Source organism: Neocloeon triangulifer, unplaced genomic scaffold (assembly GCF_031216515.1).
Source record: "Neocloeon triangulifer isolate White Clay Creek 2 clone unplaced genomic scaffold, ASM3121651v1 ptg000004l, whole genome shotgun sequence".
Lineage (NCBI taxonomy): Eukaryota > Metazoa > Arthropoda > Insecta > Ephemeroptera > Baetidae > Neocloeon > Neocloeon triangulifer.
The window spans coordinates 3,439,964-3,456,111 of NW_026775547.1; the positions used below are offsets into that span (position 1 = coordinate 3,439,964).

General features: G+C 37.7%; 3 protein-coding genes across 3 annotated transcripts in view; 1 reads left to right on the forward strand and 2 right to left on the reverse strand.

Moving 5' to 3' along the window:
- Nucleotides 1-2,309: 2,309 nt before the first annotated feature.
- Nucleotides 2,310-8,548, reverse strand: LOC132193726 (uncharacterized). The gene is made up of 13 exons (XM_059614573.1): nucleotides 8,347-8,548; nucleotides 6,264-6,410; nucleotides 6,138-6,198; nucleotides 5,584-5,870; nucleotides 5,336-5,529; nucleotides 5,125-5,284; nucleotides 4,998-5,066; nucleotides 4,854-4,925; nucleotides 4,648-4,747; nucleotides 4,425-4,595; nucleotides 4,220-4,368; nucleotides 3,768-4,165; nucleotides 2,310-3,708 (listed from the first exon to the last, which is right to left on the reverse strand). Exons 2-13 carry the CDS (start codon nucleotides 6,354-6,356, stop codon nucleotides 3,540-3,542), a joined length of 1,923 nt encoding a protein of 640 aa, XP_059470556.1. The 5' UTR covers nucleotides 6,357-6,410; nucleotides 8,347-8,548; the 3' UTR covers nucleotides 2,310-3,539.
- Nucleotides 8,549-8,582: 34 nt separating this feature from the next.
- LOC132193728 (KRR1 small subunit processome component homolog) lies at nucleotides 8,583-11,223 on the forward strand. Its single transcript, XM_059614575.1, has 3 exons — nucleotides 8,583-8,715; nucleotides 8,972-9,530; nucleotides 10,080-11,223. The coding sequence occupies exons 2-3, from the start codon at nucleotides 8,982-8,984 to the stop codon at nucleotides 10,560-10,562; spliced, it is 1,032 nt and encodes a 343-aa protein (XP_059470558.1). The 5' UTR covers nucleotides 8,583-8,715; nucleotides 8,972-8,981; the 3' UTR covers nucleotides 10,563-11,223.
- The window catches only part of LOC132193727 (polypeptide N-acetylgalactosaminyltransferase 2), a 71,374-nt gene continuing 65,824 nt past the window's right edge, over nucleotides 10,599-16,148 (reverse strand). Inside the window, exons 7-12 of the mRNA XM_059614574.1 lie at nucleotides 14,874-15,049; nucleotides 14,601-14,704; nucleotides 12,753-12,972; nucleotides 12,483-12,693; nucleotides 11,999-12,115; nucleotides 10,599-11,940 (exon numbers count right to left, since the gene is read on the reverse strand). Of these exons, the coding sequence (XP_059470557.1) occupies nucleotides 11,785-11,940; nucleotides 11,999-12,115; nucleotides 12,483-12,693; nucleotides 12,753-12,972; nucleotides 14,601-14,704; nucleotides 14,874-15,049 (984 nt within the window). The 3' untranslated portion in view covers nucleotides 10,599-11,784. The remainder of the gene's footprint in view (nucleotides 11,941-11,998; nucleotides 12,116-12,482; nucleotides 12,694-12,752; nucleotides 12,973-14,600; nucleotides 14,705-14,873; nucleotides 15,050-16,148) is intronic.

The window sequence follows — 16,148 nt, forward strand, 5'->3', positions numbered from 1 at the left end:
GGTATGCTCCCGAGATGACACACCCCGATTTCAATGAAAATTGGTGCACAACTTCTACTACCCATTGGTACCCCAGAACGGTCATTAATTTTTGCCCAATTTTCCTTGTTTAATTTTTGCCATTTAAACTCCATGTAATTTGAATTACATTGGAGAAATCAGATGTAGGCAACTTATATACACAGAGGACGCTTTTGTTGCCTACATCTGATCGTTTTTAACATGCGTTTTAATGGAAACTACCCTCCCTTGTGAAATTGGGCAACTTTTGATAGCCATTCCAGAACACCCAAGGGTAGTGCAAGTTGCATACCAACTTTCAACAAAATCGGCGTGTGTCATCTCGGGAGCATACCTTGTTAATGATTACTGGAAAAAAAGGAATAAAATTAAAATTTGTATTTTTCCAATGAAATTCTATAAAAAATATGATTTTTTTCTGAGATAGCAGGAGATAGCCAGTCAATTCAACATGTATTCAGTATTCATCAGGTATGAATAAATTTTCATACAATAATTCTCTACCATTTTACTTGAAAATAGCTAGAAATCCAATGACACTCTTTACGCTTAACACTGACCACACTAACACATAACTCGTTGTAGCATTTAACTTGTGATTTCTTAAGAGCTGAGAATTTTATATGAAAATTTATTTTCATACCCAAAATAAAACACGAAGATTCGACTGGCTATCTCAGAAAAATTCTTAAAAATATGCTTTTCTATAGATAAATACAATTTTAATTTTATTCATTTTTTCGGCGTTTAAAGTAATTTATAACGTTCACGTTTTCACATTATTTAATAAATTTAAGAATGAGCTAAAAATTCCTTATTACGTTGAATATTTCTAAAAGAATAAAAAATTTCTTTCAAATGGGATCACTGCTATATTATTAAACACTTTATAATCCTTTATCTCATTGTAAGTTGTCCAACTACATAAAGAGAAAATTTAAATAATAGGTTCATGTGAAAACAAGTTTTATTTAATTTTTTTTTTCAATTTTGTCCATCTGTCGTCTAGGACTCTAGGTCGCGCGAGACCTACCAAATTGCAGTGAACAACTTGGCGCTTTTTTCGATTGTTGGTCTCTGATTGGTTGATTCGCCGTGACGTCACGGCACAGAAATCGCAACAACGTTGTTCTCCAATCTCCAACCGCACACAAGCACACAAGAATTTTCCGTGAAGTTTGAAATCTGCGAAAGAATTTGAGTTTATCGTCACCTAAATCTCTTCAAATGGAAGCTGCAGGGTAGGGATCGAATAATATGATGTGTATACGTTAATTTGATCAAAAATGTTTGAATTATTTCAGAGGAAATGAACTTCGTCTGACTTTCCAATGCACATGGTTTGCGACGCTCCGGATTCCGCGGTTATGCTGGACACAAACATTTCCGTTCGCGAGATGATATTTCCGGCGGACTGCTGGAAGAACATCTTGCTCTTCCTGGTGTCGAGCAAGATTGGATTTTGGCAGTCCGTTGCCCGTTCTGCGACAATGTGAGGAAGGCCATTTACATCACTTCTCACATTCAAGGACATTGCGGCGCGCCAGCTGAGGATCGTGTGGGCCATCATGTCTCATGTTTTTCCGTAAGAAAACAAATTTGAAAATTTAATTATTGAATTAAATATGTTGTTTAATCTAGAGTGCACTTCTACAACAAAGATCGAGTGCAGATGACTGGTCTTAGTCAGGCGGCTGGAAACCAACTCAGCCAGCAAGTGGTATGGATCATTTTTTTTTTTTTTTTTTTGCTTAAATCTTAATTTAAGTTGAAAACTTCATTCCAGGAAAATTGTGATGTAGCTATAGGCAATCAAGAAATAGAGGTCCATGGTGGAACCGCTGATGCTGGAGCGGATGCTGAGGAAGGGCTGCCCGATGGTGCAGTGGACACCGAGGAGGGTATCACCGTGACCCTGGCTGATGGTGCTATGAGCGATGCTACCAGTGTGAATCTTGACTGATACATTCCAACTGCAATAGGTATTTTTCATACCTTATTCTTTCTTTTTCACAATAGAGAATGCAGAAACTTAATTTAATTGTATTCATTGCAGGATTCACGGAATCCTATATGTTAGTGGTGCAGCATTTGCAGATATTAAATGTGTTCATTCTGTTACTGGAGATTGTTATATTACTCACCAAAGTTGCATGAAAAATAAATTTCATTACCTAAAACATGAGTGTTTAAGTCGGGTTGCAATTTGTAAAGTCTCTGTCATTGCACATTGACCAGCTCATAAACAAATTAATACGTAAAGTATTTGAACTATTAAGAGTGTAAAAACTTATATTTTTTGTCAGGAGTTTATTCTTTATTTACACAACCATTAATTTATCATAACTAAATAAAATTGCACAGGCCAGTTCAGCAAAATTACAAATGGATTCTGATGTGACAAGAGGAAACATGCAATATGTTTTGTACTTGTAATGATAACACAATTTATACTGATTTTTGAATTCGAATGCTGACTTTAAGTGAGCATTGAGTGAGAGAAGAATTTGCACTTTTATGGTGTGAACAAATCACACAGACTTTGCGGCTGCTTTAGGAATTAGACGTGGTTCTTAATCTTAGAACACCAGTAACATCATTGCACTTATTTCCAGTGGCACAGAAGCTTAACAAATTTTAAGGAGTATATTCTGAAAATTGTGCTTATAGAGTAAAATTGGATGATCCACAGTTCTATGATTTAAAAATTTAACACCAATTTTTGGAAATTTCTAAAATTTGATTTGCATTTTGAAATGATAAATGTACACACAAATTATGCCTGAGATACGTATGTGAGAAAAAGGATTGCACTGAAAATGGCACTAACTGCATCAAAAACACCTGCGTTAAGCAAAACTATTGACAGATTTTAGGAATACACCATGTCCAGTTTGTGCTAACCAACTAGCCTTTTGCTTGATTTGTTAACTACAGGGGCAAAGAGTTAACTTTTCATGTAATTTAAAACAACAATGCAAAGACATGTCCATTTATCTGGTTATTTTAACCATTTTTATAACATTATTCAAACTTTAAGCCAAAAAGGTTTGTTGCACGATAAACTTTAGATCCAAAATTTAAAAGTAGGCTTGTATTTTGAGGATTCAGCAACTGTTTATGGCAACAATAAGTAATACGTTCATGATTTCCATTTGGCAAATCAACAAAGCACATTTTCAAAGACACTTATGGGACGGTATAATATTTAAAAACAAATTGAATGCTAATCAAAGACAAGTCAAAATCTTATAAACAATCTGCCAGACCTTACACATGAGAAGGGATTCAATATGTAGTAGGACAATAAGCTGCGGTTTGTTGACGGATGGTATTTACATAAAGCTGCACAATAGCATTATATAACTCGATAGGGAGATAGGGACATGTTTGACTCCCACAAAAATGATGGAGCTACCTTTGATAGTTGCCCAAATGCGCGCACATTAAAAATCAGTCTTTGAGTCCTATGACATAAAAATGCACCCTGATTGCCCAACATGATTCTAGGCGGGATTTCATTTTTCTTCGTTCAGCTGAGTGGAGTTTCCGTTCATTGCCACCTGGCCAATGAGTGAAGCCAGGTAGTCAGGATTCTCCTTTCTGTAGGCCACAAGATCCTCAATTTTGTCCAATAATTCTTGATAACTATCTTCGCAGACATCTATGTCGCTTTTGTTGTTGGCTCTGAAGCAAATATTAACACGATACAATAAATTTAAAACGTCTCTTTGAGAACATTATACCTTAATAGGGCTCGTACAAGTTCCTTCAAGTGTCTAGGCATCTTGTATCTAGTGAGAGCGTTGATGAAAATCTCCGGGCTCTTGGCTGGAATTTTGAACGCTGAGAATTCAACAACATGCACTCGGTTGTACATGTTGGTTTGCACATCTTCTTTCAGCGTTTTCAAAGCCAGCGGGAAAAATGAGTCAAACGACTCTTGCTCCTTGTATTCCAGTCTGGTGCCTTTCATCTGGGCAACGTGATGGGCAATGCCACATTCGGAGAGGACGATCACAACTGTGACCTCTGGAAAGAGCCCTTTGCCAAATGTTTTGTTCTTTCTGAGGAGCTCGAGCAAAAAGTCAGAGCCCTGCTGGTTCAAATCCTGCTCGTAAGACTCGTGATAGAGGTCAATGACCTGCAAAGGATTGAATTTTTCATAACGTAATTAAAACGTCGACTTTGAAGTTACCTCTCTTTTGCAACAGTCAGAGAGCATTTCTCGGAAGTGCGCCATCACTTCCATAAACTTTTCACAATCTCGAGCGTAGAGCAGCAAAATCTTTTGATTTTCCACAGAGAGCAGCGGTAAAGCAGTGTTTATGACGTCCGAGCCTCCTTCTAAAAAGTTTAATTCGTTTAAGGATAAAATCTACAGGCACATCAAAGAAAGCTACCTTCATCAGTTGGCTGGCCAGCCAAAAATCCTCTCCTCAACAAGAGATAGAAGTAGTAAAACAAAAATCCAAGCACAAACAGGATGACTAGTGCGAGAATCAACCAGACGTACCATTCTGGCGGGGCAGGCCTTGTGATTACCTCACTGGGTGGTACCACCTTTTCCAGGTCTTAAAGAGTAAAAAGTTGGCTTCAGAACGAAAGTGCGAAACTAAGACTTACATCCTTTGTGGTGCCAAATGCAGGACTGGGCATGAGGGTCATGGCCCAGGCTCCAGATGTCTCCAACAACGGAAGGACAACGGTCATCTTTAATTTCAACCTGAACACGCACAATTATTATTTATTTATTCTTTTAGAAAAATACAAAAAATTTTGAATTAGAAAAAAAGTATGTCTGAAAATTGGCATTATTTACTGAAACTTACAAGTACACAGTAATTTCCATTGAAATTGGTTGGCATGGTGCACTCAACTGAAGTAAAAGTTTCACCACTGTCCTGGAAATAAAAATAACAGAAACATAAAATTAGTTTAATGTTTCACAACAAATATCCAAGGCTGTAACTTACGAATTTACAATTTGTTGTCTTGTTCGGATCAAAGTGAGACGTGCACAGGAAAGTTGAGTCATCATCATTCTGGAAAAATTATTTCATCAGGAATGGTTTGTTATTTTTATTTTCTTTTTAGACTAACCATAATCTCGCAGCAGTTGTACTCGAATCCTGACCTGGTGCAAGCCCCGTCACCTCGAAGGTCAACCATCATTTTTAAGGAAATGGAGACAATTGTCGGAACCATATGCAAGGAGCGGTCATCGAAAGTGAATCTCGAGGTCATGAAGGCCGTGCCATTACTAAAAATAACAACTTAATAAACTGAATAAGAGCAATGAAGTTGTTTTTACATCAACTTTGGTGTGGTGTGAACTTTGGCCGTTGTGTTCATCAGCTCGACGTCAGACTTGGTCACTCCTGTGCTCAACACAGCTGGTCTCGAGAACACTGCCTTCTTGTTGCCTTCGTTGGCTCCACTTTTGTACGGAGTGATCGAGACAAAGTAGCAGCCATCAAAAACATGGTGGAATTCAACAGTGGCTCTCTGCAGAAGTACAAATTCAAACCACCAAAGGGGGAAAAAACAAGATTATCATACCTTCGGACACTGCTGTCCGTAGGAAGTTTGGTTGCTGGTGTGGTAGTTGCGCAGTGAGTGCCGCAGTGGTGTGACTTGCGAGTCTAGATCGTCGTCCAAAGTGTGATTTTCCGGATGGTAGATGGAGCAGTTTCCTTTCGGCACGCCGGTCAAGTTGACGTAATTCAGCTCGATGCTGTATCGCTGGAAGGTGCAGGGGTTTGCAGGAAAATCAAATTCGACCACGATGGAGCTTTTGTCTTGCAGCCTGACATCCAGACTTTTTGAGATTGTTTCCTCATATTCATCTAGAAATTATCAATAATTAATTTTAAGTTCAATAAAAAGTTTTAAGAAATGAGGGTGCTTGGCTTGGAAGATTTTTCCTTATTGAGAAAAAAATATGATTAAAATTAATTTATTATTCTTTTTTGAAAATTAAATTCAAATCCCAATTTGAAATCAACTTATGAATTCAGCCACTCTTGAAGCTTTTTATAGTAAAAAAGTCAAATATTTTTCAACCGGTTCAATTCATTATTTCAAAATCAGTTCAATAATTTAAATTACTTCACCTTTGGTGTTTTCATTTCCAGAGCAATGACATCGCAGGTGAAAGAAGTTCTCCCTTTGTTCCTACAAAAAAAGCAAAACATCAGAATATATTATTCAAGTCAAGTTGACTTTTGATTTGCACCGACCTTTGAGAATCCGTCGCTGCAGAAAGTGGCACCTGACGGCGAGGCGAGCGCGAGGAGCACGACAAAGTTGGAAATCAGCACTCTGAGCTTCATCTCGATGAAAAATTTAGCTGCGCATCGAGGACGAAATAAAAGCTGCTGTCTCTCCTGAAAACATTCAATGAGTGATGAGAGGCGTCGCTGCGAGGGCAAAAAGCCGGTGCGCGGCAGCTGCAATCCAGAGAATTCACAGAGGGTTTCTTAAGTTGGGAGAGCTTTTTGTCGCATTCGAATGTCATGCCTTGAGCACTCGAGCGCTCTTGTCACTCGGCTCGATCGAGTGTGGCGAGCACCGAGCAACCAGGGCATCAGAGAATAAAAAGCAGAGGCGATCAAGTAATTCTGACAATGACAAAGATTTTGCCGGCTCGTCCGATTCGTTGGCTGACTGATAAATTGCTTCAATTTTCAACGCTCAATCTGTGCAAAATCGTAAAAAAAAAAAGGATTTCAATGGACTCACAGCTAACGGCTTTTGTAAATTTTTAATTAAATTTCATTTTGACACAATATTTTTTTTAGAATCAACTAAGTCTCGCATTTTACAACTTACAACTCAGTTACTTCGTCATTTTTGCCATTAGTTTCCATACAAATCGACTGCAAAAAAAATTAGTGTTTTAAGATATTTACCGTTAAAAGCAGCTCTTTTTTAAAATGGAAATGAGTTAAATGTATGAAAATGATGCAAATAATTTTCACAATGTTAATTACATTGTGCCTCTGGCCATGATAAAATTTTTATGAAAACCCAATTAATTGCGAGAGAAGAGAATGGAGTTTATTAATATTATTTATCTCGCTTAAATTTTTCAACTTTTCAAAGCATTTTTAAATGAGAAGAAAAGAGCACCGGAAGGAAACTTGGTAATTACCGGAAATTTCTTTTCTCGGCCTATAACTTTGGCAAAAAAAAAAAAAATATGAATAAAAATTAAAAAAAAAAATCAGTAAAAATTGACAAGAAATCAAAACCAACCCATTTATGACGGCATAAAGCCATTTTTTCTCTCCTAAATTTTATGTTATTCTTTTTTAATTTGGTTTAAGAAAATTTATTGACAAAAAAATTAAATACATAAATGAAAACAAAACAGGCAAAATTTTTTGAGGACATTTCCTCCTTCAGAGATTACGAAGTGGAATTTAACTTTGCTCATTTTGAAAATATATTATCACGGGAGATAAGCAATGGTTACGAAATTAGCAGAGCATATAAAAGTAAAATTGAAATTCTCATCTGAGACTAATTTCTCCTGCGCTTTCAAACAAAACAATCAATTAATCTTGAACTCCATCGTCTTAATAATAATTAATAATAAATTCATCATACTTTTTCTTTCAACAAATTTTTTTTATTGCAAGCCCTATGATCTTCTCCCCCCTGCAATTTCGTTGATTGTTACTTGTCCATGCTAATTTAGTCATTATTCATTTGACGTCACATACAATTTGCAAAGGTTACATAAATAATTCATGTGCGCAATAACCAAAATCTGTTTTAAATTTGACATTTGATCCAAAATTTAAGCCCCATTAATTCAGTCGTCGTTGATAATTCATGCACTGTCCATCAGAAAACAGCCCACATTAAATTAAATATGTTTGAACAGAAGGTCAGAGCCGAAAATCAACACTGGATAAATTAATTCGCAAACAACATTTCACGAGATCGCCAAAAAAAATAAATGATACGGGCTTTGGAGCGAAACCGGTTGCTGCGATGGAATAGCACGAGACAATTTTAGAGCGCAGATGCCCTCTCGCCAATTCACAGGCGTGTGCGAGTTAGAAAAAAAATGCAAATTGGCCACCGAGGACTAGATTGATTACTGCGAGTACTTTAGAGGGGCGTTTCCCGCGAACCGAATCGACCGAAAATCGGCTCGTTCGCGTTCAAATTCGGCCTGAACGACCGCGATCAAGTCGAACAAACTGGTTTGCCGTCGTGATTAGCGCGGTGACGGAAAGAAAAAGCAGGAAACAAAGCGTTTTATTTCAAAACGGGCCACTCGAGTGGCTGCTTTCCGCACGCGATTTTTACCTGCGAATTTTGATAGGAACTCCGCCTTTGGGCGGCTGAATCACATCTTCAGGGTGTCCGGCGACTGCAGGACTGTCCGTGATCCTCTTAAGGTGGCGTTTGTCTTGAGGAAACTTTCTAATGATCACCGATGGCTGAGGAATGGTCGCGAGAAGAAGGACATCAAAACAAGATTTTGTTGTCAACAGGCGGCCCGAATCCGGCGTTCTGATTGGTCGAGCCGTCGTTCGGCGACGGTGGCGCCGCAGGTGGAGGTGAGGAAATTCGCAGCTGGGCGCTGTAAACAAAAGGAAGGCAAATAATTCTCACGTGGGACAACAAAACATAAGGATTTGTCTCCGTTTTAGCTCCAGTTGGCTTAAAATTTAGGTAAAAGCAAAATTTTACAATACTTACTTAAATTATTCATCAAAAATTACCAAAATCATAGTTTAACCTGTCCAGAAATTCGTCATTTATTATTTAATTTTATGTAGGCAAAATCATTGGAATAATTTTAATTATGTTCCTTTTTCATTAGAAATAGGGCACTTATAGATAAATAGTAAAAGACCATAAATTCATCTCAAACATTAGGAGAAATTTAAGTTTCCTATAAAATATTAATGGATTTTAAATTTTACAGGCACTAAATAATGGAGGAGGAAGAGCAGAGCAAGTTGCCGACCTCGACGGAGCCGGTGGACAACGCGTGGAGTTTGAAACTGCCCGAGTTCAAGGCCGGAGACATGAAGGCTAGACTGTTGGAGGAAAGTTCGTTCGCCACCCTGTTTCCGAAGTACCGAGAAAAGTACCTGAAAGAGTGCTGGCCGCTGGTGACCAAGGCCCTCGAGGAATTCGGCATCACCGCCAATCTGGACTGCCTTGAGGGCAGCATGACCGTCAAAACGACGAGGAAGACGTGGGACCCGTATCTGATTGTCAAGGCCAGGGACATGATCAAGCTGATGGCCCGCAGCGTGCCCTTCGAGCAGGCGGTGCGGGTGCTGCTGGACGACATCAGTTGCGACATCATCAAGATAGGGTCACTGGTCAGGAAGAAGGACAAGTTTGTCAAAAGGCGGCAGAGGCTGATTGGACCGAACGGTTGCACCCTCAAGTCAATTGAGTTGCTGACCAACTGCTACGTCCTGGTGCAGGGACAGACGGTGGCCGCTCTCGGACCATACAAGGGTCTTCAGCAGGTAAAATAATACAAATCTTAATTTTTTTTATTAAAAAAGTAATGAAACAAATATTTTCAAAGCTGTAATTGTATTGTTAAAATTTATTTTGAGGTTGACTTGCAAAATAAATTTAATGTAAAATATGTGATATTTATTAAAAATTTTTCTTAATTTTCCATAAAATAGACATTTAAGACAGTTAAATTCTTCAAGAATTAGAAGATGCGACAATTTTCATGGTGCTTTTGCTGAAAAATCTATTAAATTTGAAATAATTCCCAAGAGTTTTTTATTCAATTATTAGCGGTTTTTTTTTTTAATTTTCTCTTTGATGGATGTTTAGTAATTTTACAACCCTCAAACCAATGAATCTATTTTTAAAAAAAGGAATAAAAAATTAAGACACCAACAAAAATCTATTTATCTCTGCAATAATTACAATTTAGTTAGCAATTTTTTTTACATTTTCAGTCTAAGAATTTAAATGAACATCTTATTAAAAAACAAATTAAATATCTATTTTTCTTTTTTTATTATTATTATTAATTATTCTTTTTTTTTGAAAAGGTGAGGAGGATTGTCGAGGACACAATGAACAACATTCACCCAATTTACAACATCAAGGCCATGATGATTAAGCGTGAATTAATGAAGGACCCAAAACTCAAAAATGAAAACTGGGAACGCTTCCTGCCGCAGATCCACACCAAAAACCTCAGCAAGCGGAAGCAGCCCAAGAAAAAGAAGGTCAAGAAGGAGTACACGCCGTTCCCGCCTCAACAGCCAGAGAGCAAAATTGACAAGCAACTCGCTTCGGGTGAATATTTCCTTAACGAAGCGCAGAAACGGGCGAGGAAGAGGAAGGAGCGGGATGAGAAACACGAGGAGGCGGCCAAGAAGCGGCAGGAAAAGAGGCAGCAGGCGTTCCAACCCCCTGAGGAGCCGTCGACCAGCAAAGCACCGCCGGTCAAAAGTGATGACAAAATCGACGTCGAAGCTTTTAAAAATAAACTGAAAAAGTCGCAGAAGAAAAAGCAGAAATTGGCTTGATGTGTTGAAACTATTGGATGTGAAAATGTTGAATAAAATTGGACGAGTTTACGTATAATTACAATGAATTTATTGTCATAAATTTAGCTGTAGACATTTACAGTGAATCGATAGTGTTTGCTTTTTTCCGTTATGTACAAATTTTAACAAATTGCGAGTGTCCTCCCGATGTAGTTTTCCCAAAGACACTGTCAATCTCATTTCACGAGGAATGTTTTAACTGAATCACATATCAGGAAGCTGAATACAAAAGTGTATTGTTCACTCTCTTTAAGTACTTACAATTACATTCTCTCTCTTTTCTCAATAATACTCTCGTCACAATTTGATTTTCCTTCTTTGAATACTGACTAAAAATAAGACGTCATTCTTGAGTAATCGATTATTATTATTGTCCGTGTGTGCCGACTTCAGAGCACACGACATTCAGTGGCACATGATTATTAAAAAGTTCCCAATATTTAATACTTTATGTCTTAAAAAAAAACCAAGGCTGTGTGCCAATTGAGGAATTGTGCCCTGCCACAATAGGGGAAAGCATCTCTCTTGCCGAAATTTAATTGGCCCCAAGTTGTGCAAATGAAAGTGAGCGAGAAAAATTAATCAACCGTAATCAACTAACCCCGTGTATTGTCTGTGATTCGCTTGAGAATGTCATCATTTGGCCCTAATTGTAACAAATATAAGCAATTTCGTGCGCAGATAACATTGAGACTTAAATTTTAAACAATCAAGTTTTACCCTTTTAAACAGGCTTCTTTTAAAACCAAGAAGTCTTGCAACTCTGCAGCGGATGCAGATTTAATTAAAAAAAAATGCCTCTCGGCACATAGAGTGATGTCTCCATTATTTACACAAAACGCAACAATTTTTCAATCAATAAGTCTTTTTTTCAATATAAGAGAGTTATAGACACAATATGAGAGTGACTTGCGTGATAAATTACGAGTCGCAATTAATTTTCTCACAACAAGCAGTCAACCGGGCCTGCGTCTTAAAACGACGCAAAACCTCACTCGCACAATTTTTTTATTACTTTTTTTTCAATCACGCACCACATCAAAAAATTTCTCTCCATTCAACAAGAATCAGTTTTTCAAAAGGACATAACATTTAAAGAGTATTCTCTCAGCCTAATACTTTTTGCATAATCTCTCGTGTCAATTGTGTGTTTGTGTGTTGGTCAACAACTAAAAAAAAATCAGCGCAGTACAAAAGTTTATCACGACCGGTTGAGGGCGAATTTCCACCTTTGACTTTGGGCTTCGTGATCACAGGGCTCGACAGTCAGACCCTGACTTCGGACACTTCTCGAGTCAATGCACAGGTTGTAGGAAGCGTGGCGCAGCATCCCTCTATCACTGGGCCTGTGCCATTTCTGGAATTGGGAAGGGAAAAATTAATATTTTTTTCAAAATCATTTATTTTAATATTACCTGGAGAGACGAATTTGTGCAAGGTCTTAGTCTTAACGAGGAGCCGGGCTCGGAATGCACCAAAGTGACACACAAGTCGTGGTGCTTGATCAACCCGGTTTGGGTAAATGCCCATTCCTGAAAGAGACGGAAAAAAATTAATTAAAAATTAAAAAAAAAAAAAATTATTTTGCAGTCAGTTAAGTGCTTCTGCTTGAAACATTAAAATAACTATCAAATTAATCATTTTTTTTAAATTATTTTTAATATTTAAATAAACTGCGATAAAGATTTAAGATAAGTATAATTTTACCAATTTTACCATTTTTTGCAGGTTAAATTTAATTCAAAATTTCTTATTTAATATTAAAATTAGTTTTATGGTATAATATTTTAATCTAATTTTTAGTTTTAATAAATAAATTTGAAATTTTAATGGTTTAATTATTAATTATTCTACATTTTGTTATTTCATACAGATTTTATTTTTAATTGAAAAAATCACCTGATTTCCACCACTGTCGTGGCAGCTGAAAAGACCAACAGTTCCATCGAGCAAGTGTCCCATGGTGTCGAGGCACATGAAGCCTTGCTGGACCGAGCCGAACGCGATGTCCATCGAGTCGGGGACGGTTAACTCGGGGTACACGTTCTCCAGGTACCACTTGAACGGTTTGCACTGCAGCCTCTCCCGCAGCTCCAGTCTGCTTTGCAAGCTAAACACAAACATATATTTAATTCATACGAATTTTGTTTGCTTTCGCCGGCAACTCACTTTCCGAAGGGGATGTTTTTGGCGAGTGGAACGGCGGCGTAGTAGAACTGTTTGTAGTCGTCCATCCAAACTTCGGCGGCGCGTCTCGTGTTCCTGGCAAAGACGTTGCCGCTGCCCCCAGGGAAGGTGTACGGATGCTGCTTGCGGAAGACGTGGCCAACGCGGCTGCACGGGATTATTTCCAGGCTGCCACCGCACTGCCACACTCGGAAGGAAATTTCTGAGACATTAAATGTTAATTAGAGGCTAAAAGGTCAAGAGTGATATTTAAGATGGAAAATTTCAGCTAAATCAAAATGATACACAAATCTGAAATAATAAGATTTGCATAAAAAGTCCTCTCTTAAAAATTCCTCTTTTAACATATAGAGAGGAATTTTAAAATTTTTCCAATTCTTGTAGCTTCATTATTATAATTTTATCAAAAATAATGAATCAGCCAAAATAGAGGTGATATAAAATGCCTCTGCATTTTTTGAATAATAAATTTTATCTTCTGTATTCTGTAAAAAAGTTGCAAATGTGAAGATTATTTTCAATTTTTATGTTTTTGGGTTGCATTGAATATTTTTTTATTTGGTTATCATTAAAATTTTATAATAAGTTCAATTTAAAAAATAAAAAATTATTTTTTCTCCGTGAAAAAAAAAGAAAGGTTAGCCAATTTTTGAGTAGATCAACTATTTGAGCTTGCCATTGACCTGCAAAACCTGTAGATACTTTTTAAACACAGCTTTTGCTTTAACCTTTGCGGCTTTCCAGTGATTCACAAGCATGTCAAATGTGACGCCAATGATGGCAAATGAGTTGGAAAGGCAGGCGTCTCGCGAAATTGCTCATTCAGAATCACCTTAATTGGTTTGCGCAATGTAAGAAGCCGTACGCCAGAATTATTCAAAGCGCGCGGCATGAATGCGAGGAGGAGCAGCTTTTCGAGTTGACGCGAAAAGCACTCTCGTCGCACAGTTGACTCTATTGACCGTGACATGACACACCGCGCCGTGTTGAAATCGGGCTTCTGCATAAAACCTCCCGATTGAGCAGTCGGCTCAAAAATTTAATCAAATATAAAATCTAATGCGAAAATTACAAACTTTTAAGTGGGGGAAAAAAATTCATTTTTATATTTTTAAAAATATTTCAAGTGGTTTTGAGCAAAAAGTCGGATTTTTCAAATCATTCAGAAGTAAAATTGATCGGGTCAATTTTAAGGAAGACTGAAATTGTGCCTTAATTTCTAATTTTTTTGAATAAATCAGATGAAATTTCAATTTTTTTAAATTTTTCTTTGCTATTCAGCATGTTGAGAAAAAAAATGGTAATAGTGTGCAATTAAGGATGAGTTGCAAAATGATAAAAAAAGTCGTTATGAAACGCTGATTACGAAAATAAAAAACGCGGAATTAAAAAACCTTAATATATGTTTTAGAAATTAAATAATGAGCATTTGGAAAAATAAACATTGGAAGCACAAAACATAATTTTATTTTAAGTGTTGAGCGGGTTGCATAAATATTTACTGTTTGGAATTCAAATAAAACCAGTAGTAAAAAGTGTGAAATTTTTAAGCTTGAAAAGTTGGTTAATTGGAAGCTGAAGCAATGAAAATCTGATTTTATTTTTTTTTCATCAGATTTTAGCAGGAATCACACGCGGTGACCACTAAATTATTGCTCTTTACAAAATCCCCGCAGCAGGTGCTTGCCCGTGAATTTGAGCAACGCGTTATGGTCACGGTCATTGCGGACCGTGATTCACGCACCGAAAACTCGCTTGAGTTGTTTTATGTGTTTATTTATTTTCATAACGAGTAAAAATATGTATTTTTTTTCGGGGCAAGAACCTTACCTAAGTTTTCGCCACCCCAAACGTCCATGGCCATGTCGTACTTGCCGAGTTTCTCAAAGTACGCTTTGTCAATCACAAAGAGTCCGCCGGCGATCATCGGTGTTCTGCAAGAAAAACAAATCGTTTGGCAAAATAAACAGAGGAAAATAAATAAATAAACGGTTGACAAAACGTTGCTTATTTTTACCAGTCTGTATCAAAAGCAATTTGAACGACCTGGAATTTTTATATCATAGCAATGGTGGAAGTAAATAAATTTGGAGGAGAACAAACCTGATGGCCGTGCTTGGGTCCTTTTGCCTCCTGGCCCTTTCTTCGCTCGACAGGTATTCCCATTTGAAAACGAGGTTCCAATCAAAACCACCTCGTAAATCAGAAGACGCTCCGATGTACTGGAAGGAATCCATGCTGATGACGTCAATAATGGGACAAACAACTCTGGTGTTGTCCTAGAAAATAGCAAAGAAACATTTAATAAAAACAGGACATAAATCTAATTTTAATTTAATTTAAAATTTATCAATTTATTTTGAGCAACCGTTTAGCGTGCGTCAATTAACTTGGACACAATTTTGCAGGGAGTGTGCAAGACCAAAGAATTGTGAAAACTCCCAAAACTAGAAAAATAGCAGAATCTCCAAATCTGACAAATTTTCAAAGACAAAATTCCTGCTCCTCTGTTAAAAATGTACAATAAACATTACAATGGACATGACCAACGTTGGGAGTCTAAAATTTTGCTGTTCAAATTCAAAGTTGAATTACCATAAAATTGCAAACGTTATTTGCAAAAAGCTTACAAGGGAAAATTATTAGGTGCGTGACTGCGATTTTGATCAAATTTGGCATGTCAATTAGGATCCTGAAGTAGAGTGCAGAATTAAATTATTTTATAGCTGCTGAAATGCATTTTTCACCCCAAAAGAAGGTTTAAAGATTGCCATTAAAATAGATAATAACATTATTTATTATTTCAAATTTAGTACGAAATTGTGGTAACAAATTTTGGTAGCACAGTGTGGGGCCAAATTGTGGTACCACAGTGTAGGGCCAAATTGTGGTACCACAGTGTGGGGGCAAATTGTGGTACCACAGTGTGGGGCCAAATTGTGGTACCACAGTGTGGGAGCAAATTGTGGTACCACAGTGTGGGGGCAAATTGTGGTACCACAGTGTGGGGGCAAATTGTGGTACCACAGTGTGGGGGCAAATTGTGGTACCACAGTGTGGGGGCAAATTGTGGTACCACAGTGTGGGGGCAAATTGTGGTACCACAGTGTGGGGCCAAATTGTGGTACCACAGTGTGGGGGCAAATTGTGGTACCACAGTGTGGGGCCAAATTGTGGTACCACAGTGTGGGGGCAAATTGTGGTACCACAGTGTGGGGCCAAATTGTGGTACCACAGTGTGGGGGCAAATTGTGGTACCACAGTGTGGGGCCAAATTGTGGTACCACAGTGTGGGGCCAAATTGTGGTACCACAGTGTGGGGGCAAATTGTGGTACCACAGTCTGGGGGCAAATTGTGGTACCACAGTGTGGGGGCAA